The following is a 22,605-nucleotide window of genomic DNA, read 5'->3' as shown; positions in this document are numbered from 1 at the left end:
TCATCTTCTTGGCGCCACTACGCTCCTCCATTATTGGCGTTGTGGCGCCATCTGGGTCGTGCAGCGAGTACCACCCCCTTTACCGCCGTAATGTGTTCTATTCAAATCGCGTTTGGACATACCTTCCTCTGGGAAAAGAGGGTTCTCAGTTGTCGTCAGCGGGAATTCGCTCGTTGGTATCGTTTCAAACGGAGAAATTGTGGTCGTGGGGAACTTCCTCTCGAAGGCGCACTTGTCCGTACCTGCATGGTGGAAGGACGGTATCATTAATCTAGGGAAACAATGGCTTTGTCGTGTATGGCTACATGTGGAACACCATATTATCTCATTTTACCTGACTGCCCTAAAACCCCCATTATGTGGGGCATTACAATAAGTTTGATTGTCATAAGTAAAGCAAACTAACACAGCAATCAAGCAAATGAAGTGATACATATCTTCATGGTTAAATATTGGCGCTGTAAATAGAAAATGTGGACGGGCAGACGACTGAAGGGATGCTGTGTGGAAGACCATTACAAACCAAGATCAGGCGGTAAAATTAACGATTTGGAAATCGTTGTAGTGCGTGCACAATGCCGCAAAGATTTAGCGGGATGCCCAGCGCGGAATGAAATGCCACGAGAGGTTGACCTGATGTGGATGATGAAATGCGCGTTAAAATATCTTATCACATAAGCCCGAACTGGCTATTTGACGGTTCAAGCTACGTTTAAAAAAAGCAAGACAATAATTTTAAATGTATTATATTTATGAATATCAAAAATGAACTATCTGGTATCCGGATTGCGATCTAATTCTGAGTAATTACTTATATAATTAAAATGGGGCTCCAGATGGCAGATGCACATTCCAAGCTTTGCAAAAAACAAACGAACAAAAAATTTTCACTTTCACAGAGATTTAAAATAGACGGCAGCAGAAAGCGTTAGGAATAGCATTAAAGATCACTTTTTTTTTTTATTGAAGTGTAGAATAAATTTTGAGCTAAATGAAGCTTCAAGCAGAATGTAAGAGAAAAGCAAAAACTCGTTCTCTCAGCTACGAATCAATCCCGCAAATAAAGTAAACGAAGTGGATGATACGTGGATTCAAAACGAATGATACAGTAAAACGATGTTAATTCGAAGTCATTGCGACCGAGAAATGTGTTCGAATTGACCGGGTTTTAAAATCAACCGAACCCCGCAAAAAATCAGGCCTGGGTGAAAAATTTTATTGCGAGAACACGCTGGCGGTACCGACATGATGTATTGATATGCACGATTTTATTGGAAGGACGTTAGCAGGAGCTGGGACACAATGCACGTTCAAGGAAAGGTACTTGTGCTATTGGGTAAGAGGTGACAAAAAGATGAAGCGAGATATTTTGTGTTGAAAGACTGAACTGACCCCCGCTCCCCGCCTTCTGCACTCCCATTTCTTTTTCTGAGAAAATTTTTGCAAAAATGCGGTGCACACGGGAAACCACCTTATCCCCATTCGACCTCCTGACCTCCACTAATTCCTCTTTAGCTGGCCACTAATCCGTCTCTAGCAGCCTGCCGCTTAAAAACAAATATATGTATATTCTGTTCCCGGAAAGTTTCCTGGTGCCACCTAACTGGAACTTTCAGCCTGTGTGGCGCATGCGCGTTCGTGGCGGCACATGGCGAGTGAAAGCGTGTGAGTTGCTGTCGTTGCATAATGCTCACGCCGGCCGAAACAAACCACAGGTCTCGGGGCGCCATCCATTGGCATGGCACGTCACCACTCGACAGCGTGACAAGAAAAAAATAAAAGCAGCGAGAGATGCTGATCGCGGTGTTCAGTTTGCTACGCTGGCAACAGCGCCACATCTTTGTTACATCGATTATCGATTTACACGCGCGGCAGTGATATTTTTTTTTTTCTCACCGAATGGTTTACGTTGCATGGGATGCCCTGTATTTAGGAACCATTTCTGCGAATGTATATTTTCGTGCGCTAAAATAGCCGCCTAAAGTTACATTTATTTCAGCTGAACCGTTATTTATTTTACTGGTAAATTACAGAAAATGATTAGTATCAGAACAATTACAAAGAAATAATTGATTATTACTACGTTATTTTTCAGTAATTTTTATTAGGGTAGCGATGTGTGCAAACCGGATGTGCAAACCCAACATAGGACGGTTGTGATTACTGATCTCGAGCCGGGCATCCTGAAGAGTGAAGTTGAATGGGCCTTAGCCAGCCTTGCTAAGAACAAAGCTAGCGGAATTGATGGTATTCCAGCTGAGTTGCTTCAAAACCTCAACCACGACGCTGTTAACACACTGCATACATTATGTCAAAAGATTTGGACAACCCTGCAGTGGCCACAGGATTGGAGGAGGTCAGTTTACATCCCCATTCCAAAGAAAGGCAGTGCCAAAGATTGTTCCAACTACCGCACGATCGCGCTTATTTCGCATGCTAGCAAGGTGATGTTAAAAATCCTGCAAGGTAGGCTGCAGCAGTATGTGGATCGGGAGCTTCCGGACGTGCAAGCTGGGTTTCGCAAGGGCAGAGGAACTAGAGACCAAATTGCCAACCTTCGCTGGATCATGGAAAAAGCAAGAGAGTTCTAGAAACCCATTTACTTCTGCTTTATTGATTATGCGAAAGCGTTTGACTGCGTAGATCACAGCAGATTGTGGCAAGCTCTCCAAGAGATGGGAGTTCCAATTCACCTCATCTGTCTCCTCAGGAACCTGTATGAAGGATAAGAGGCCACAGTCAGAACTGGGCATGGTCTTACTGATTGGTTTCCGATTGAGAAAGGAGTGAGGCAAGGCTGCATACTGTCGCCCTGCCTATTTAACCTATATGCAGAGTGCATCATGAGGAAGACCGGTCTGGACGAGTCTTCAGCTGGAGTGAAGAATGCTGGAAAACGTATCAACAACCTTAGATATGCGGATGATACCACTTTAATGGCAGAAAGTGAAGTGGAACTCAAGAGACTTCTGATGCGCGTACAAGAAGAGAGTGAGAAGTTTGGGCTTAAACTGAACATTAAAAAGACGAAGATCATGGCGTCTTGCCCTATCAAGTCCTGGAGCATCAATGGACAAGAAGTGGAAGCTGTGACAGATTTTCTGTTCTTGGGCGCCAAGATTACCTCGGAAGGAGACTGCAGCCATGAAATTAGGAGACGCTTGCTTCTGGGAAAAAGAGCAATGGTTAGCCTTGACCGCCTAGTAAAGAGCAGAGACATTAGTCTGCCAACCAAGATCCGTATAACCCGTGCTATGGTCTTTCCAGTTGTGATGTATGGATGCGAGAGTTGGACTGTGAAAAAGGCTGACCGCCGAATAATTGACGCGTTTGAATTGTGGTGCTGGCGAAGGCTCTTAAGAGTTCCTTGGACTGCCAGAAGATCAAATCAGTCGATATTGTCGACCATAAACCCTGATTGCTCATTGGAGGGTCAAATTCTAAAGTTAAAGCTCAGCTACTTTGGTCATCTGATGAGAAGAGAGGAGTCGCTGGAGAAAGATTTGATGTTGGGAAAGGTTGAGGGTCGCCGGAGAAGGGGTAGGCAGCGAACGCGATGGTTAGATGGCATTCTCGAGGCATTGCAGATGAAGCTATGTGATGTTAAGAAGATAGTGAGAGACCGGAAAGCGTGGCATGACATGGTCCATAGGGTCACGAAGAGTCGGGCACGACTGAACGCCTGAACTGAACTGAGCGAAGCTATGCACAAACAAGTATGAGCTCGTACTGCAGCTTGCTTGACATACAGTCTCCTGCTGTGCACGCGTTAGCGACTATGCCTGTAGCTATGTTTCTAAGTTGTATTCGTCATTTTTACCGCATTTATTGTGAGCACGTAAGAAGCGATACTGAAGAGTGTGTCGATGTATGCGTACGAAGGAACTGGGTTCGTTTGACTTAATATGAGCACCTTGCGCGCCTCCTCGAAGTTGCGCCAACTGCCACAATTCCCTGTTGGTGCTCAAGCTCACTGTACATGACCTTTATTTGTGCCGTCTTCTTGCGAAGCGCGGAGCACGGCGTGGTCAACATTCTCTAGTGCTGGTCTTGAGCGCATGCAACCACTGTCGTTCTAACGTGAGGGAATGATGAGTCTTATGCCAGTGCGACACCAGTTCTACGCCAGTTCAGGTTTCCGAAGTTATATTACCTGCTACACCTTAGCGGAAAAAAAAAAATGTAGCAGACCCTTAGTAATCGATTACTAAACAATAAAATAATTAGATTACCAGAACATATGCACCTTAGAAAGCAATGATTACGTTAACACAATATCACAAGTCCGAAAACCCAATATATATTATTACAACATTTGGCTATATATAATGCGTAACATGCAAATAACACGCATCTGACTCGGCGGTACTGCGAGAAAACGGGCACGGAATTAAGCCCAGGGCTCAATGTGGCGCCCTCCAGTATACTCAAGGCTACCGAGAAGTTATTGTGGTAAGGCCCGTGAGACGAAGCTGATAAGCCGCCAGGTCCCGTAGGGAATGAATTGCCACGCGTTAAACAGCACAAGACGCCGTTCTTTTTTCCGTTATCAACGTAAATTGCATTTGGCGCGCGAAGCCGCTGCCCCGTAATGAACGCGTACGCTGCAGTCAGGTATAAATCTCGCGACAGCGACAGGAAGTTGGACCAGCGCGTCGCAGTCCCGTCGTAAGGCCTCCGTTCGCTCGTAAAGAAATACGTGGGGAGCGGAAAAGGCTTTCCCACGAGGCGTCCACGTCGAGAGCATGTATGGATGACTTCTCAACCCTCGTTCGAGTCTAGGCATGGGGATCACGCGTGGCCCATATTTTAACGGAAATCGTGCCTCACTTATGTCAACCGGTGCCGAACGCAGCCAAAGAGGCAACACCCGCGCGGAGAACGCGTTAGTGAGGGTCCTCTATGGCGGCGTGCCTCGCAGTGTGCAGCTGTGCGTCTTGACTCAAAGAAGGCGGTAGCGTGCGACGTCCCTACAAGCATCTGTGCCACGCTATTATAGAAGCGTCTGTCGCCAACATCGCCGGCTGATGCTGAAACGGCGCTGACATTTTGTGTCTCGGTAGCCGATACATTGCCTATACGTGAACGTATTACTGGCTGCTGTATATCTACAGCAATCGGCTAATGAGAGCGAGATCGGGGTGTTGGTTGCCGAACACGACGGCCACATTTCGATGGAAGAGATGTGCAAAAGATGCCCGTGTTCTTTGCGAAGTGAAAGCAGAATAAAGATGCTCAGGAAGTGGAAATTCAACCGAGGACATGCACAACAGTTTCTCTTTGTTGCTTCTTTTTTTTTTACTCTCTTCTTCATATATTCTTTCATGTCGCAGGTGAGATGTCAAGCGAGAGTAAAGCATTTTCTGAGCCTTTCTTTCCCCGTTCCCACTTTCTTTTTTTTTTTTTTCGTATTTTACGCAAACATTCATTTCATTCGACATACTGAGGCTACTCGCAGCTTGGGTAGCGCGTATTGAAAACCAAAATGTAATCTTATGCATGCTTTATGCATCGGTTGCATTGATTGTTGCTTGCGCACGTAGTTCGACACGCAGAAAGCCCCCGCCAAGTCTTTTCTAGCCTTTTGTGCTCGCACAGATTTCCCCGGGAACTGAAATGAAGAGGCCGGCGGGGTAAAGATGCTACACTGTTTGGACCAACGTATGAGGGTGGAAGAGATGTGTTAATAACTTGGGGGAAAAAAAAACTGATATGTAGACTCCGTAAAAGGCGGGAGGGGGGAGGAGTGCAGGAAAATCACTGGGTTGTCCTGCTATAACAAATTCAGGCTCATACTGGAGGAGACGAGCACACAGTGCACAGAGACAGCGACTTGATGCTTGACTCCGAGCGACCAAATAGTGATCTTACGACTAGTACCAGTCGAATTAGGGCGACATCCGAACGAGATGCGTCGACGCAATGAATGTTTGCTACTTGCCTGCATACCGGGAGAACGTCCGCGTAAAAGCAATATGACATGTGCTCTACGACATTCCTAGCCTAGTGCTTCAAGCTGCCGTGGCGGTCGCTCACACTGTTTGTGGATTCTGAAGGTAGTGGTGAGAGAGAGCGAGAAAAAAAGAAAAGTGGGAAGGACGACTAGACGACAGCTACGGTACGCTACTCTCCAAAAAGAAATATAGAGGAAATAAAAGAGAGGAAAGGGAGAGCATGGTGAATAAAGGCAGGGTAAATTCGAATAGAGAAAGAAACAGTAATTTCCAAGGATATGAATTAAGGGGCCGCTAACGGATAACCCTGTGGATTTTTTGGCTCGAGTATTGGCAAGCCCCAAAAGCAGCAACTAAAGGAGCCTCTCTTTAAAAGGCTCGGACATTAAAGATATAGAAACGAATTGAAAAGCCCCTCTTGCCGGTTGAAATGTTTCTTGTCCGGTTCTCGGAGCCACGAAGGTTCCAGTAGACTCGTATATTTTAACTTCTATATGCATAGTGATCAAAGCAGTAAGATAAATAATGCTCTAAGGCTGTAATAATTTTTTGGATCGGAGGTTTGCATACAGCAACAGAACTAAAAAGTGATACAATTAAGACTAGAATACCCTCTTTCGCAGAACCCCGTCGAAACTAGGCACAGCCCACATTAGAGAATGCCCACTTCTTTCCCCGATGAACTCGTCTCTAGATATTGTCATGTATAAAGGAGAGCAAGATGATTTGCTTCAACTACCATTGCTTCATGACAGTGAATGTTTGACCATTTCCAAGATTCTCACTTGAACTTAGCACATCCTTCATTTCCACCACTGCGTTAAAGCGCTACAGGCTATAATCAACGATTCCTCAATATAGAAAGCTCCCGGGCAGCGCTTGCAATGCTCACTACTTATTGAAATAAGGAACTACTGCGGAGACAACGCAGGGAGAGACAAGCAGGGAGATCCCCGCTTAAGTGGTCGTGTGCCTGTGATCTTTACACTGGTAATTTCTCCGTGCAAGCTCTAAACCAAGGGACAGATCAGATGCTGCTCGTGAAACACTCACTGCTTCCTCGTTCAAATGTGCAGCTGAAGGAGTTGCTGGCGTCCTTTCCGTCTCGGAAGACGACTGCCGCGTAGTTGTAAGTCAGCTCGAGTCGTTGCCTGCCTGGCACGTTGCTGTCGCAGTACCTGCAAAGCACCCGATGACTCTCTTTGGGGCTTCAGGACAGGTTTCACGTGAACAAGTTAGCGCTTCAGGAGCATAGGGCGTGATCAACCACTGCGCAAATATCTCACTTCGTTTGTCTCAGCTTCGTGCTGCTTCAAACTGGCCATAAAGAAAGGCAAAAGCGTGTTAAAACATGATAGAAAAAAAATGCATTAAAAAGCAGAAGCTGTGTACACACACACACACACACACACACACACACACACACACACACACACACACACACACACACACACACACACACACACACACACACACACACACACACACACACACGCACACGCACACGCACACGCACACGCACACGCACACACACACACACACACACACACACACACACACACACACACACACACACACACACACACACGCACACGCACACGCACACGCACACGCACACACACACACACACACACACACACACACACACACACACACACACACACACACACACGCGCGCGCACGGAAACGAACAATGTACGTTATAAACATGCTAGTATAGTCATAACTTGTAGAAGCGTGCGAGTAGTGTAGGTTTCAAATCATTCAAAACGAATCAATTATGATCACAAGTTTTCGAATATTTTCAAAACTCAGCTTTTCTAAATACCTAACATGACTTCAACCGAGCCAATATACCTAATTTGGGTCGTGATCTATTAGTGGAGATTAATTGTGCGCTTTAGCACGGATGCATTCTTAACCCCATAAATTATATCCCTGTACTACAGCGCCGCCGCTGGCGCTTCAGTGTTCCACATTATTAATCATTGTGTACGAAATTTCCCCACGTGTGAATATTTGCAGAAATACACTATGTAATCGAATAGTGTATTTCGTGGCTCATAATCGACCACCGCAAATGTTTTTGAAGAAGCCAAATGTCACGCTGCGGACGCTACCAATATCCCTCCTTTTCCTGCTGCGATTTTGGCTATAAACTGCACCTCTCTTCGCGCGACTGTAAAGCGGTCTTCACCCCACCTTCCCTTTTCGTCTCGCGAAGATGTCTTACTCTGCACAGTGCCATCCTTAGTGTACTAAGCAGCCGCGCCGAGCCAGCCATTATTAATGACTCATTTACCCACTCATTTTGCAATGTGGTGAGTGCGTTGGGCATGCCGAACCTCTTCATTCCGAACATTTTATTTCTGTCCGCCGCCGCTTGTGTCCGCCTGTGCCGATACAATTTCTGACAGCGTCAGTGCCCTCAGCCCCATTCCTCGTCCCCTTCATCGATTTCGGCTAGCGCTCTCTATCCTGATCAACGCACCAATCTCCTCGACTTGCTGAACCGATTCCGCGCTTCTTTTGACATCCAGCAGCCATCTTTGGGTCGGACATCAACTGTGGCCCACCACATTTGCACTGGTATACGCACGCCTTTTATCGCGTCTCAGCCTCGGAGCGCCGTATTATTGATGAACAAGTCGACCTGATGCTCAGTAAAGGTGTCATTCAGCCTTCCGATGGGCGTCCCCGGTCGTTTTAGCCAAGAAGACAGACGGCTCTATTGGATTTTGTGTGAACTACCGCCACCCGAATGCGATCACACTAAAGGACGTCTATGTTCTACCACGCATAGACGACGCGCTGGACACTTTGCATGGAGCGGAAGTTTTCTCCTCAATCGATTTACTTCTGGCTACAGGCAAGTTTCAATGGCTGAGGACGATCGCCCCAAGACCGCTTTTGTCACTCCCGACGGGCTCTATAAGTTCAACGTCATTCTATTCAGCCTGTATAACGCACCCGTCACCTTTGAGTACATGATGGACAATATTCTCTGTGGCTTGGAGTTGCACGCAAGTATTTGCTACTTGGATGATATCGTCGTGTTTTCATCTGACTTCGCTATCCACCTGACTCGCCCTGAAGCTGTCTTGAAATCTCTTAACGACGCCGGACCACCGCTCAATCTGGAAAAGTGCCATTTTGCCGCTCGCCAACCCACTATTTCAGGGCATTCAGTGTCAAAAGATGGTATCCTTCCTGATACATCTAAACTCCTAGCTGTTGCTGCATTCCCGAAGCCAAATTCTACCAAGCTGCTACGGAGCTTTACAGGCTTGTGTGCATATTTTAAGCGTTTCATTCGGAACTTTGCGACCATCATTGCCCCTCTGACGCGAATTCTTGGCGGTCACAACGATCTTTCTGCCTGGTCGCCGGCCTGCGATATTTCCTTTTCAAAATTGCGCACAATACTTAACTCACCCCCCGTATTGCGCAATTTGACCCGGATGCTCCTAGAAGTGCACACCGATTTCAACGACATCGGCCTCAGCGCTGTTCTTGCCCAATAAAACCCCGACGTTTATGAATACGTCGTGGCTTACGCAAGTCGAACGTTGACCAAGACCGAGACCAACTACTCGGGGACAGAAAAGGAATGCTCGAACATTGTTTGGGCGCGTCAGAAATTTCGACCATACTTGTATCGGCGTCCATTCAAAGTTGTTATGGACCACCAAATTTTCTACCATAGTTGTATCGGCTCCTATTCAATGTTGTTTTGGACCCCCACGGTTTGTGTTGGTTGTCTTCACTGAAAGACCCTACCGGCCAACTCGCCCGCAGGTCGCTTTGACTACAAGAGTATGATATCCGAGTGACCCATCGTACAGTGCGCAAGCACTCAAACGCCAACGCTTTATCTCGCTCGCCGGTGCTGCCTGAAGCTACGTTGTCCTCTGCCTCGAGTACCGCCTTGTCTTCCTTGTCCATCGACGACATGCCATTGGAACGCCGCAAGGACCCGTCGCTAGCATCACTCTCACTTTTGACGGCCCCTCACGCCCTTCGTCGCCAAGCGCAGCATTTCGCCCGTTGTGACCGTCTCATCTATCAACGCAACTATATTGCAGATGGCCGTAAGTGGCTGCTCGTCGTTCCTCGCCACCTGCGCGCCTTACTATAACGACTGGGACTAGATTCTCCCATTTGTAACACGTACCTACAACACCAATGTTCAAGCAACTATAGGAATTTCACTTTCTTTTTGTTGTATGACCGTTAACATTCGTCTACACTCGACACCATCCTTCCCTACCACCCTCACATCATTAGCAGGCACGCTGAACAATGCCTCCAGCTGGCTCTTTTTTTTTTTTATTTCGGAAGAGCAAGCCCAGAAGAAAGCGCACGGCGACCGCAGTCACCCATGCCCACAAGTTATTTCCTTGTGCTCACATATTGCTCTGGGTCCCATCGACACCACCGGATCTGTCCTGCAAGTTTATTGCCAAGTACCAAGGTCCGTACCTTCAGCTACAACGGTATACTCCTGTGAATTAGTTGAACCGCTAGCTGCTTCCACCGACCTTCGCCACCGTGGGCATGAAATCATTCACGTCGACCGTTTGAAGCCCTATTATGATCCCCTTATTCTATCGTCTCCTTGAGCCGCCAAGATGGCTCCTTTTTTCTGGGGAGCCAGATTGTAAAGAAGAATAGACAAATATGCGGACAGGTGGCTGAGAGAGAAAAATAAGTTATTTTGAGGACTAGCTGTCTACAAGCTAAACCACCACCGCTCCGGTCCTGCCCGCTACCAGTCCATGAACTCCCTGCTTAACATTATATTATATATATATATATATATATATATATATATATATATATATATATATATATATATATATATATATATATATATATATATATATATATATATATATATATATATATATATATATAGTACAGGATCCACTAATTCGTTAAGAATGCCATGCTTAGGCTGAGATTGAATCTACAGCCTTTGTATAAATTTAGAGCCCGAGGGTTTGCTTCTGAGCCACATGTAGCTTATGCATTCCTAGCGTCTTAACTTTTCTGAACGTAAGATTTTGGTATTTCTCTGACAGTGAGCAGAACTTCCACGAATGCTAAAGGACCTCACTACATGACTTAGAAGCGAATTTCACTGGCTCTAAACTTTTGACAAAGTCTGTAAATTTAGAGAAAAAAACAGACACACGACTGCCATGGTGTTCTCCGAAGCAATGTTTACCAACGTGTGGTTCTTTGCAAGCTACACGCGGAGAGGCTGTGGACTAGACTACTGCCAGCATGGCTAGCATCTAGTTATGGTTACTACCGTTAGGTACATAGTAAAGAAAAACAACATGATCCCCGTCATACTGCAGATAGTTAATTGGAAGCACAATAATGTAATGCCACAGCGACTCTTTTTTCCTCGCTAATTGCGCACACACTGATCAGTATACAATCGTTAATCCCAATTTTTCGTGGATGACCCCCTGACATGCACATAAGTCCAGTCTTATTCTCTAGCTCTACAAGCGTTCCTTGTGTGGCCTGGTTTGTAGCGTGTCTAGCTTGCAAACAAAAGGCTATGGGCTCCGGCATCCCGCTTTAACGCTCAAAATGTTCTTGAAATCTATTAATTTTTGAAATTATATTGTATAAGATGCGCGGATACCTTTAGTTTGCATTTACATCCCGCATATTATATCTTTCATTTTAAACACGACGTCTCATACAACGTGACCGTTGTGAGGTGTTTGGGTTCCCGCGCGAGGTCATATGGCTGTGACATCATGATCCTGTTAACCAATATGGATTTTTTGTTCCCGTCTATAACGGCGCCGCCGACAACAATGACACCGGCTTTCTGCGGCACGGGACTCCTATGCTATCGAGTAATATGAGGTTAGAAGGAGCAGGAGGAGGAAGGAAAACTCTAAGAAACGAATAGTTTTTGCTTAAGCTTATGGGTAGGGTTCCTATTCCAGGGTTCCACTGGCTTGAGCAGCTCTGAACCGTTTGGATAAGGGTCCGTTTGCCCTCCAGGCTACCGCTGGTCAGCAGTGCCTCCTGCCGCACCAAATACGCGTTTTGCGTCTTTCGATTGTTTCCTTTGGCCCCACAACCCCACGAAAGGTGTACGAGAGTGACGTGAGCCTGGTACCAGGGACCAGTCGGCGTAAAATGTTAGGTGTTTGTTTTGTGGGGTTTAACGTCCCAAAGCGTCCAAAAGCGAAGGTGTATCAGATGTAGTGCATGGACGCCTGGAAAGGTGTTCGCTTGTACGTGCGGCCAGTAGACGACGTCTGGGATGTGTGTTTCCCTGTCAGAGAGGGGAGTGTCTGTGCTGAAGACGTTGAATTTAGAGGTCACAAAATCTTGCATTGATTCGGAGGCCTGGTTGAATTGTCTGCAGGTGTACTCGCACCACTGTACACTTTTGTGCCTGATACCTATAATGTTTTTGTCTAATGCAAGACTGGTTTTACATATTCGGTGAGAATATCTGCATATATTTTATAACTCAAATGTGATTACACATATATCTAAGCTAGATTATTTACTGGCTATGTGGGGTTCTAAAATTGTGCTTACTGTCTGTCGTTGATCTTCAAGTAGCTGTTGGAGCAGTCTTGGCCCGACTGGATGTTGAAGGCAGAACAGGTAACGATGACCTCGGAGTCCGGCGGTGCCTACAAGCATGTGGAAGTGTATATTAAAAAATAAATTGCTTTAATCAGAAACGTATAACGAATACTGTTAGGAATTTAAGGACCAGCACCACGATAATTTCGATTTCAGCAAATAATAAGAAAAATATGACCGGCATACTGTAGCAACATGAACACCAGAATTAAGACAAGATAACAGAGGTCGACACCGAACATTCACCCAAATGACCTACTTCACAAGGCGCACCCGCTATTTGCTGGCATATCAATGCTTGACGCGACAAAACAATACCCGTACCCATATGTATACAAATAACCGGTTAGCACGACCTGAATGAATTCAAGCCCATGCGACTACATTAATAGCTTATCTTCATCATCATGATCATCATCAAAATCAGCCAGATGATACCCACTGCTCGACGATGGCTTCTCCTATACTACTTCAACTAACCCGGTCCTATGCTAGCTGCATCCACTTGACCCTTGCTTTTTAACCTCATCTTTTTTAACCTCACCCACTCACTTCATCTTCTGCCGCCCCCTGCTATGCTTTATTTCCCTTGGAATCCAATTTTTTCGCCGTTAGTGACCATTGGGTATCCTCCATACCCTGTTCATACCCATTTCTTCTTCTTAATGTCTCCTAGAATGCCATTGACTCAAGGTATTTACCTGACCAACACTGCACGCTTCCTATCTATTAACGTTACACCTAACATTTTCCGTTCCATAGCTCTCTGCGTTGTCCTCAGTTTAAGAAGAGCCCTTTTCGTGTTCGTTTGTTTATCTCATTACCGTGATTAAAAAAAGAACACACACAAGAAGGACCTCTGCTCATAAATAAGTCTGTTTATACTTTATGTGTGTACATGAGAAAGACCTTCCCATGAACAAGTACGCAGTAGAGACAGAAATTATTAAGAAATGCTTCTTGATTAAATAGCACATGTTCAAGGGGAAGGTGGCCGTTGATCACGAAGTAATGTGCAAAGATTGGAAAGCAATATACGAGCAGGAAAAAAGTCCCATTTCTGTTATACGTAAGAGCAGACACTTTTCTGGACATCTTCAAGGTTGGATCGCATGATTTCGTCATACAAAAATGCCATTACACCGCAAATATGTTTCAAAGAGAACAACAGCACCGCTATTTTTTCGTTACGCCATCACAAGCTATAGAGGCTCATCAAAATGGACACATGGGCGAGCGTACCAGTACGTAGTAGGTGATGACTTGCGAGTCGTGGCTGAATATCCTCCTCGAAGGGTGTTTCTCAATGGTGGCGGAGTTCTTGGAGAACAAATCCAATGTGTATGTACCTGAAACCTATTCGAAACTTAGTGCAACTTCATGGGTTTTCCAAGACAAAACCATTTCCAACGACGCAGAAGCGTAAATAGAGCGCACTGAAGTGCGCTATTTTATCATTTCTGTACACTGCTCAAATATAAAGTATAGTGGTGAAAGGAATGATCAGATCAATAAACAAATGCGAGACAAATTTTTGTATGCGAATGTACTTTGTCTAAACCGAATCGAATATAAATTGCCCAGGTATGCTGCCGAACCCAATACAAATAAAGTATATGAAGACGGAATCGAATAAGAATCGAATAATGCTAGAACCAATTTAATAGGAATCGAATATTTCTGCAAATATTTGTACAAAACAAGCAATAGTGCGAAGCATTCGAGGGCTAGTGGCAGGCTGCGGTGCTATGCTCTAACTCATGGCGTTGAAGCCACAGCTTTGAAGAAAGGCACCGCTAATCTGCGCTCAAAGATCGCGATACGAAGTATAAGATTATTAGATCTATTGAAGTCAACTTATACATAAAAATATTTCCTTATACTGTTAACGGAAGGGGATATACTTAATTCACACCTCAATGCATAATAGAACAGCTACAATGCATAAACAATGGCCTCCGAGATTGGGCATCCGTGTAGAGATTACTAAACTTTCCTGAACCTAGAACAGAGGTCGCTTACCAGAATGACTATTTGTGGAGAACGGTTTTATATTTTTGACCGTTTTCATGTATTTTTGAATAAAACAAACGAAGCTTTCCGATAAAGCATATAGCACGGCAACAGTTTGCCCCTTTTAACTATTTCTGATATAGTATGTCCCCTTCATGGATCACTGCCTTGTCGTGGCGGAGGGGCTTGCGAAACTCGATGAAGTCGTGAGCTCTGCTGTGTAGGGCCACCCAAGATAGACAGGTCACGGCAGAGAGTTCTGACAAAATGTGATTCACTGGAGAAGGTAATGGCAACCCACTCCAGTATTTCCTGCCAAGAAAACCCTATGGCCAGTTTGTGATGTATGGATGCGAGAGTTGGACTGTGAAAAAGGCTGACCGCCGAAGAATTGACGCGTTTGAATTGTGGTGCTGGCGAAGACTCTTAAGAGTTCCTTGGACTGCCAGAAGATCAAATCAGTCGATATTGTCGACCATAAACCCTGACTGCTCATTGGAGGGTCAAATTCTAAAGTTAAAGCTCAGCTACTTTGGTCATCTGATGAGAAGAGAGGAGTCGCTGGAGAAAGATTTGATGTTGGGAAAGGTTGAGGGTCGCCGGAGAAGGGGTAGGCAGCGATCGCGATGGTTAGATGGCATTCTCGAGGCATTGCAGATGAAGCTATGTGATGTTAAGAAGATAGTGAGAGACCGGAAAGCGTGGCGTGACATGGTCCATAGGGTCACGAAGAGTCGGACACGACTGAACGCCTGAACTGAACTGATATAGTATGTGAGTATCCTATAATTGTGAGTAGCGAATCGGATATCATTTATTCAATTATTCGAACGAATATTGTATCACAGAAATTATCTGCCCCGAATCAAATTGGTTTAAAACTTTACAAATACTTTTCCAATGACTGGCGAAATGCTCCAACATGGGCGCCAGCAGGATTTTTCTTTGATGACTGTTCGATAAACAAGTCCCGCATCGATGCTGCTCACCGTCCGGGAGCGGTCAGTATATGCGGGATGAAGCGCTCAATGCCGCTACGTGCTCTATTTGTGTGCACGCGCTCATAATGATCCTATATGACCTCTGAGGGAGGAGCACGCTGCAAGGCTTATGCAAATGCAGCTACGTTGCCTGCACGCCCAATCTCGAAGGAAGCGGCTTATCGCCCGTCTCATGTTCTGAGGTGTGCCTTTTGTCAACAAATAAGAAGCAGCGATTTTTCTGCACGTATACCTTGACGCTGATTGAGTTAACATACTGATTTCGTGTTTCGGCCACTTAATGGCGATTGGCTTAGCTTCTTTTAACAGCTATACCTTTAGCTCCACACGTTCGAAACGCACCAGGCTACTGATAGTTCGATACGATTGTTCGCAAATGCAGCAAATATTACCAAAGACCAATTACCAATCGTATAGAATGTACGGTGCTATATACGCTGTTAGATCATTCGATTCCGCGGGGAAGCTAAACCATTCGTATCATGCCCGGTTCGAAAAAAGCACTTTTCTAGTGCACTTACTTTCTGGCTGCCTCCTAAGCTGTGCAGCTGCCGCGTATGCATAAAAGTGAGATGTGAACTTGTAAGCGGCAAACTTTAAGGCCCCCTTGGGCGTCGAACTGCTCAAACCAAACAATACAATTCTTCTCGAGGGAACTGGATATCTACAGAGCTGAAACGTGACATAATTAGAGCGCGAACTTGTACACTTGAAGGCCGGGAGCAGCACAAGCTTCTTCGCATTTGTCGTTGCTACGTGACGTCAGCTAAAAATTGTCCACCGATTGGGTGTCTCTTCCAGCCTCACCTTTCGTCTGCGGCTCCCGGTAGAGGAAGCAGGAAAAGTGTCCCTGACGCACACCTCGCTGCTTCTTGTAAGTCAGGCTGTAGGTGGCCTTGTCTTCGACCGAGCCGTAGGAGTAGGTGAAATCGCGGGGTCGCGAGTGGCCGCACAGCCTACGAAAACGGAGCGGGGCTATGTTATAACACTAGTCTGTCTCCAGAAAAAACGTCTGCTCCAGCTTCTTAGTATCGCCGTTGCCTATAACTGAGTTAAACCCACTTCTAGTCATAGGACTCTCACATTAAGCTTTAATTGGGAATGCCTTTGTACAGCGATGGATTTCAATTGGCTAATGCTGCTAACAATAACGATCTGTTCCTAAGATAGAGCCACAGTTTCATGTTCAGACGAATGCTCATGTATGTACAGCTAATAATGATTGTTTACAAGTCACTGAAACCTCGAAGGTACTTGTTTTCGCAGGTCTGGGAATATTTTGGGAGATAAGTTTACCCTCTGAAGTAATGTACTTGCAGTCTTAATAAGTAGCTGACACTTTAAATGTGCAGAATACATTTGTGCCTGCGAGCGCTGCAATGCAATAACCATGGCCAGACCAATACCCGTTCCGCACCTCTGGATAGCGAGAAAATTACAGAATGTCGAGGAAGGTGGGATTGTAAGGCTTCTCGTTGCACAAACATATTTCCTTTCCGTCAGTGTTCGTGTAACAAGAGTCAATGTTTAGCGAGATTATAGCCCAATGGAAAATATCAACTGATTGATTTGTTGAACGTACTGGTAACATGCAGTTATCTGAAGCTCCATTGAGTATGCCATAATATCTTTACTCAGTATCGAATCATAAAAAATAAAGGTATTTAGCTGTATATCCTAACTAGTAAACAATTGCCCAGTCGGTGACAAATTATTGAGGTGACTCTGGTCGCCTCTCTGGCGAGAAAGACACAGCTCGCCGTTAGAGAGAGGAAAGACATTCGCAATATTCTATAAACCCCATAATCCTTATTGTCCTTATCTGTGGGTTCCCGAGCAGCGATGTGCGGTAGAATAAAAAAAAAACGCTTAAATTAGGTTTTGAGCTTGTGGTAAAAAAAGTGGTTCTTAAGCGCAGGCGAAAAGGCAATATAATCTAGACGTCTCTAGGAATGTAGCTACGATAACACTTGACTGCAATTGCTCCGCTCCATCCATCATCACATCCCTTAACAAGAACAGATTTGCATACGAAGTTAAAAGTTTCTTTTTAGCAACAGAAAATAACTGATACTGAATAATTACTATGTTATCAGCTCTGCGTAGTATACATTTTTATCTGGTTTAACATGTTCAAAGTCTGTACTGTCGTGCCTTTTTATGCATATCTTTTATTACTGTTTGATTTGGTGTTTAACTTACTTGCTCAGTTCGCATTGTGTTGCAAAACAATGTTATTTTTATTATCTACTTATTTATAGTCTACGTTCAATTTATCTTACTGTGAATTATTGCTGTCTTGTATATTAACCTTTATCTATTATTCATAGGAGGTCCCAATACAGTCATTGACTCTGGGACCTCCTTCTGTATGTATATGCTGGAATGTACTCAACGGTGATATAATAAAATTGAATTGAACCTTATGAAGCCTAAAGTGGTCGCAGTATTCCTTTCGAAAACTGGAAATTATTTTTTTCTCCCAAATTGCATACTGCACAAAACTACCCAAAATTAAAAGCCGTTTCGTTAAGTGCATCCCAATCATTAGATAACGGGCTTGATTACAAGGAACGGTGTTCACATGGAAGGACATATATATGTCCCATAATATACACAGTGAGCCTTGTAATATGTGTGATATTGGACCTTGCCTGTCATTGTAGTTGAACCAGTGTAGCCTCTCCTTGGAACAGTCCGTGTCTAGCTTGAAGTCGTTACACCATAGGTAGTGGACCATGTGAGGTACGCTCTGTTGAATACAAAGGATGATACATCAGATCATGAAATGTTTAACTGCTTGCGTCGGTTTGGAGGAAATTCAAAGATGGGGCGTAGGGATGAACGAGCACTGAAGTGGGTGTCAGTAATCATCAGCTATTGGGACTAGCGCATTCAAATATACTTTGAGCCGTACAAGTGGCCTCCTTGGCCTTTTTTTTTTTTTTTTTTGAAGCACATATACGCGGTAAACACCGTGGTACATTTATCACCACCTCTGAGACGTATTGACATGACGTGATAATGCATTGGGCATTACGGCCATGTCCCGATGAGTTCTTCAGTCTGAAGAGTGTTTATCGCTCTATATAAACTACAGTGATGAAGTAAGTCAATCCGCATCAATTAATTTGATTACACTTATACATATAGAGCAGGCCGATCACTGCTAATCGGAACTAGTCAGATTTGTTACAGTGACACCAAGGAAGTTACAGTAGCATTTAAGCTGCAAAGTGCAATTATCCATCCTCATGACGAAGCGTCACGACGAGTCAGCAGCCAATTAAGCGTATACATGTCAGAAGCTTTTCATGCCTCGACAGCAGACAGTTTCACACAGTGAGCAACCTAGGTTATCCTCACAGTGAGCAAACTTTTGTCAGCGTACTTCAGAAACGGCTGCTCTAAATCCACTACACGCCATGACGCGTGCCACACAAAAGACTCGTTGCAGCTTGCCCTTCGGCCTTTGCTTACCATGACTTCGTAGCGGACGGTCATGTCCATGTCAGTTTCCATCTCGTCTCTGAATGGTGAAACAATCTTCACTATGGGGCTGGCCACCATGTTGACGCAGATCTGAGCTGCAGACAGCCGGCAGAACGAATCAAATGAACGAAGTAAAGGCTATAGAGTTGGATGATAACTAGTGAGAAGAGGAAATATGACCTTAGCGCTTGCCTTCGATCAAATAAGAAAGAGCTCCTTTTTTTTCTCAGCTCAATGCGCTTGTTCATATGCGGAAATTGTCGAATTTTTTATTGTTGACGATTAGACTGCCAAGTTCGTATTTTGTACACAACAGAGAACACGCAGATTAGCATTTTACTAAAGATTATGTGAGCGGTTATACCCTTTTAGTGCTAGATCATTTTTCATTATAGATTCACGCTGCCAGTTTTGGCGCGGAAAAGCAATACTGTCGCTGATGGTACTGGTGACGGCATCTGTCGGAGCTAAAGGAAAACGAAAACGCGAAATTGCGGAACATGCTCCATACGGAAAACCCTCGGTCGACAGTCTGGGTACGAAACTAGAGACCTGGAGTAGCGGTTATGCACTTCTATTCTGCGCTAATTGACTGCCTCAAATTTCTTAGGAACGCATTCTGCAACACGGATGTATGCTACTTCACAGTGCTGTTACCAAAGCCACTATCAAAATGATTCGGTGCGCTTTAAGTAGGAGGCAACTTAAATAAAGGAACATTAATTACTAGTAAATAAGAGCCACGGTCCTCTGAGCCCCTTATTACTCCACTAAAATGTCGCAGCAGTAAGCGTAAAGAAACCAGAGACATCAACATAGTGGAGTTTAAAATTTTGTCTGCTGATCACAGCGTCTTGTTTAGATAACAAAAGCAGCTGTAGCAGCTGAGTACTTTTATTATAAATAAATTCATTAAAATAAATCATTGTGGCATCACTGCAGATTTAATCTGTGTACAATTCGGAATGTTAAAGGGTGAGCATGAGTGAACGTAATGTGCAAGTTGGGGGTCACATAGGCGGCGTAACCTGTTGGTATTTAGTGGCACACAGTTGAAATAAAAATGATTCCAATTAAAAAAAAATGTTTTTCCTTGGCAGTAGCAAGACTAAAATAGCCTCATTTACTGCTGCCCCAAGGTGTCGCAGAAAGGAGCAGAGGATAAAAATTTTTACCTCTTTGCTCAGGAGCTCCCACGTAGATTGGAGTGTTGGGCGAGTCGACGCATGCAGTTTTTTTGCCTGATAGAGAAAGATATATGTATATATTTTAATGGCAACAGGAGATGTCTGCCTGGTGGTGAGCCTAGCATGCTACTCCTGATAAGGGGTGAAGGATGAGGGTGATAAATTGTGGGAGGGGAAAGGAATTTGAATGAAAAAAAAAAATCACTGTCGCACACTTTCACAAGCACATAAGCTTGATAGTATACAAGAACAATGAGGCGGCATGGCATCAATCATTTCTTGTGGCGTTGAATAAAACGATTACATGAAACAAGTTTCTCCTCTGATAAAGATGATAAAGAGAAATGCAACATCACCGGCGTGTATTAACGAACAAGAGGAGACGCTCCTGTTTACAGCTTTAGCGCTATTTTATCTATTATGTATTCATATTTGTCATAGTTTAATTTCGATACTGCGGCATACTGCGCGTAACTTCCATGCGGCCTAAGCTCATTTGCATCTATTTTAGAGGGAAGTTAGTAGTCTCCAGCAACTGCATTCCGTATTATGTGCCGACTAGTCTTTGTTCGGGCTATAAAAATCCTGCATTCATATTTCATCTAACGACCCGAAAACAGCATATAACTGCTTTGTAAGTGCTGTAGAGGTGTGGTAATTGTAATGCTTTTTAACTGCACCGATAAGCACGATTCTACACAGTCTCGCTATTTCCAACTGCCTTATATACGTTCTCTATAGATATATTGTCTAACATAAAAAATAAAGTATATTTTTAAGTAACGCTTGTGACTACTGTTATATTACTAATTACATTACGATATTAATAAATTTTAAAACACATGCTTTATTGCCTCTGTCGAAATTTCAGTCAAAGGAAGTACAGCGGCAGTGTTAAGGTCACACCATGGAACATCACGCATGTAAAGGCGAATTAAGAGCGGGTAGTTAGAGTGTAACCCTGGGAAACGCATGTTTATCGAAAGAGCATATGCTCGCGTCGGTTACTGTGGTAACGGTGGTGGCCATCAAACGGCGCGGCAAGTAGCACCAGCTGCAGAAGTGGATATTCGCCACCTGCTGTGGACTTGTGCAGGGACAAGGGCATCAAGAATAGAGATTCTGCAGGAAATGGGATTAACCGCAACAAGGGAAGAGGACTTTTCCAAATGGCTCACCGACAACAATAAGAACAGGAGCCTTCTCCGGTTCCTAACGGAAAATAATTTACACTGGTTTTTATAATGTGCCTTATGGCAAGCTTGCGTAATAAAAAAAAAAGTAGCACTACATCTCAAACGGCGGTGGCGGTTACGATGGAGGAGCAGTGGCTCGCCGTCTCTCGCGAGTAGTAGCTGCCGTTAGGCTGAAGCCAAATAATAGCTCGATGGCGCAGATGTAGCATGCTGACGTCATGGATGTCGTTGCTTCGGGTTTGAGCGCTGCGTGCGGGAGTGTGGCGTCGCCACGAGAGAGACAACTATACCTGGGGCGAAGTCGTGATGCGCAGGCAAGACGTGGCTTACCGTGCAGTGATAAAGAGAATACAGAATCGCACTATGATGAAAGATTCGACATATCAGCGGAAGATGGTTAAGCATGCCTGGTCAGGTACAGTCAGGGACAAAAGTTTTCGGGACGCGTATTTGTGGAAAAACATTTATTTCTTCGTTGCCTCGCTAGTTTGCATGTGCATTTTTTTTTCTCTGAATGGGGCGCGCATGTCCCCTCGTGACCAAGTAATTTTATTCTGCATATTTACGTGACCGAGCAGAAATAAATATTTTCCCCTGAACTCGCGTCCCGTAAACTTTTGTCCTTGACTGTACGTCGTGTTCATAAAATGTATAGAAATCCGCCAGGCCGACCTTCCCTGCCGGGAACGCGATCAACCGCAAGACCGCAAGCGAAAAAAGACCGAGTATGCCCGCTGTTATGGAGACGTATAGAAACAAGCCTGTGAGACACTAAAATAAGCATGGCAATCAAAGCCACTCGGACGCTAAAGCCAACGAGCTTTCGCTTATTAATTAGCAAAAGAGGGGAGATTATCTCTGCAGTCTTACTTAGACTGCACAACCAGTGAAGGCATTATAGAGCTCACCAGCTATCCTGTGTAGGACGCACTGCACCCGGTCATTAGGTGACGAGGCCAGCTTGACGGTGATGGAGGCCGTGCTCGTCGGGGGAATCTCAATCTCCACCTTGTGTGCCGTGGGGAAGTGGCAGTACCTGCGCCAGGTTTCCAATGGAACATCAGTTGTGCACAAACAGGAATTCGCGGTGCAAAATCACGGGAACAAGCCTTTGCTTTTAGGGCGTGTG

At 44.7% G+C, this 22,605-nt stretch overlaps 1 protein-coding gene across 1 annotated transcript in view; it reads right to left on the bottom strand.

The window, feature by feature from the left end:
* LOC146178212 (uncharacterized) overlaps positions 1-22,605 on the bottom strand; it is a 46,934-nt gene that overhangs the window by 14,132 nt on the left and 10,197 nt on the right. The window contains exons 6-13 of the mRNA XM_084579652.1: positions 22,385-22,512; positions 19,082-19,188; positions 18,256-18,353; positions 16,409-16,557; positions 13,830-13,936; positions 12,537-12,634; positions 7,008-7,132; positions 123-242 (exon numbers count right to left, since the gene is read on the bottom strand). Coding sequence (XP_084435778.1) covers positions 123-242; positions 7,008-7,132; positions 12,537-12,634; positions 13,830-13,936; positions 16,409-16,557; positions 18,256-18,353; positions 19,082-19,188; positions 22,385-22,512 — 932 coding nt within the window. The remainder of the gene's footprint in view (positions 1-122; positions 243-7,007; positions 7,133-12,536; positions 12,635-13,829; positions 13,937-16,408; positions 16,558-18,255; positions 18,354-19,081; positions 19,189-22,384; positions 22,513-22,605) is intronic.

The sequence above is a fragment of the Amblyomma maculatum genome, chromosome 9 (genome assembly GCF_055883805.1).
Source record: "Amblyomma maculatum isolate TAMU_Amacu chromosome 9, ASM5588380v1, whole genome shotgun sequence".
In the NCBI taxonomy this organism is placed as follows: Eukaryota; Metazoa; Arthropoda; class Arachnida; order Ixodida; family Ixodidae; genus Amblyomma; species Amblyomma maculatum.
This window is presented reverse-complemented; position numbering and strand designations above follow the sequence as displayed.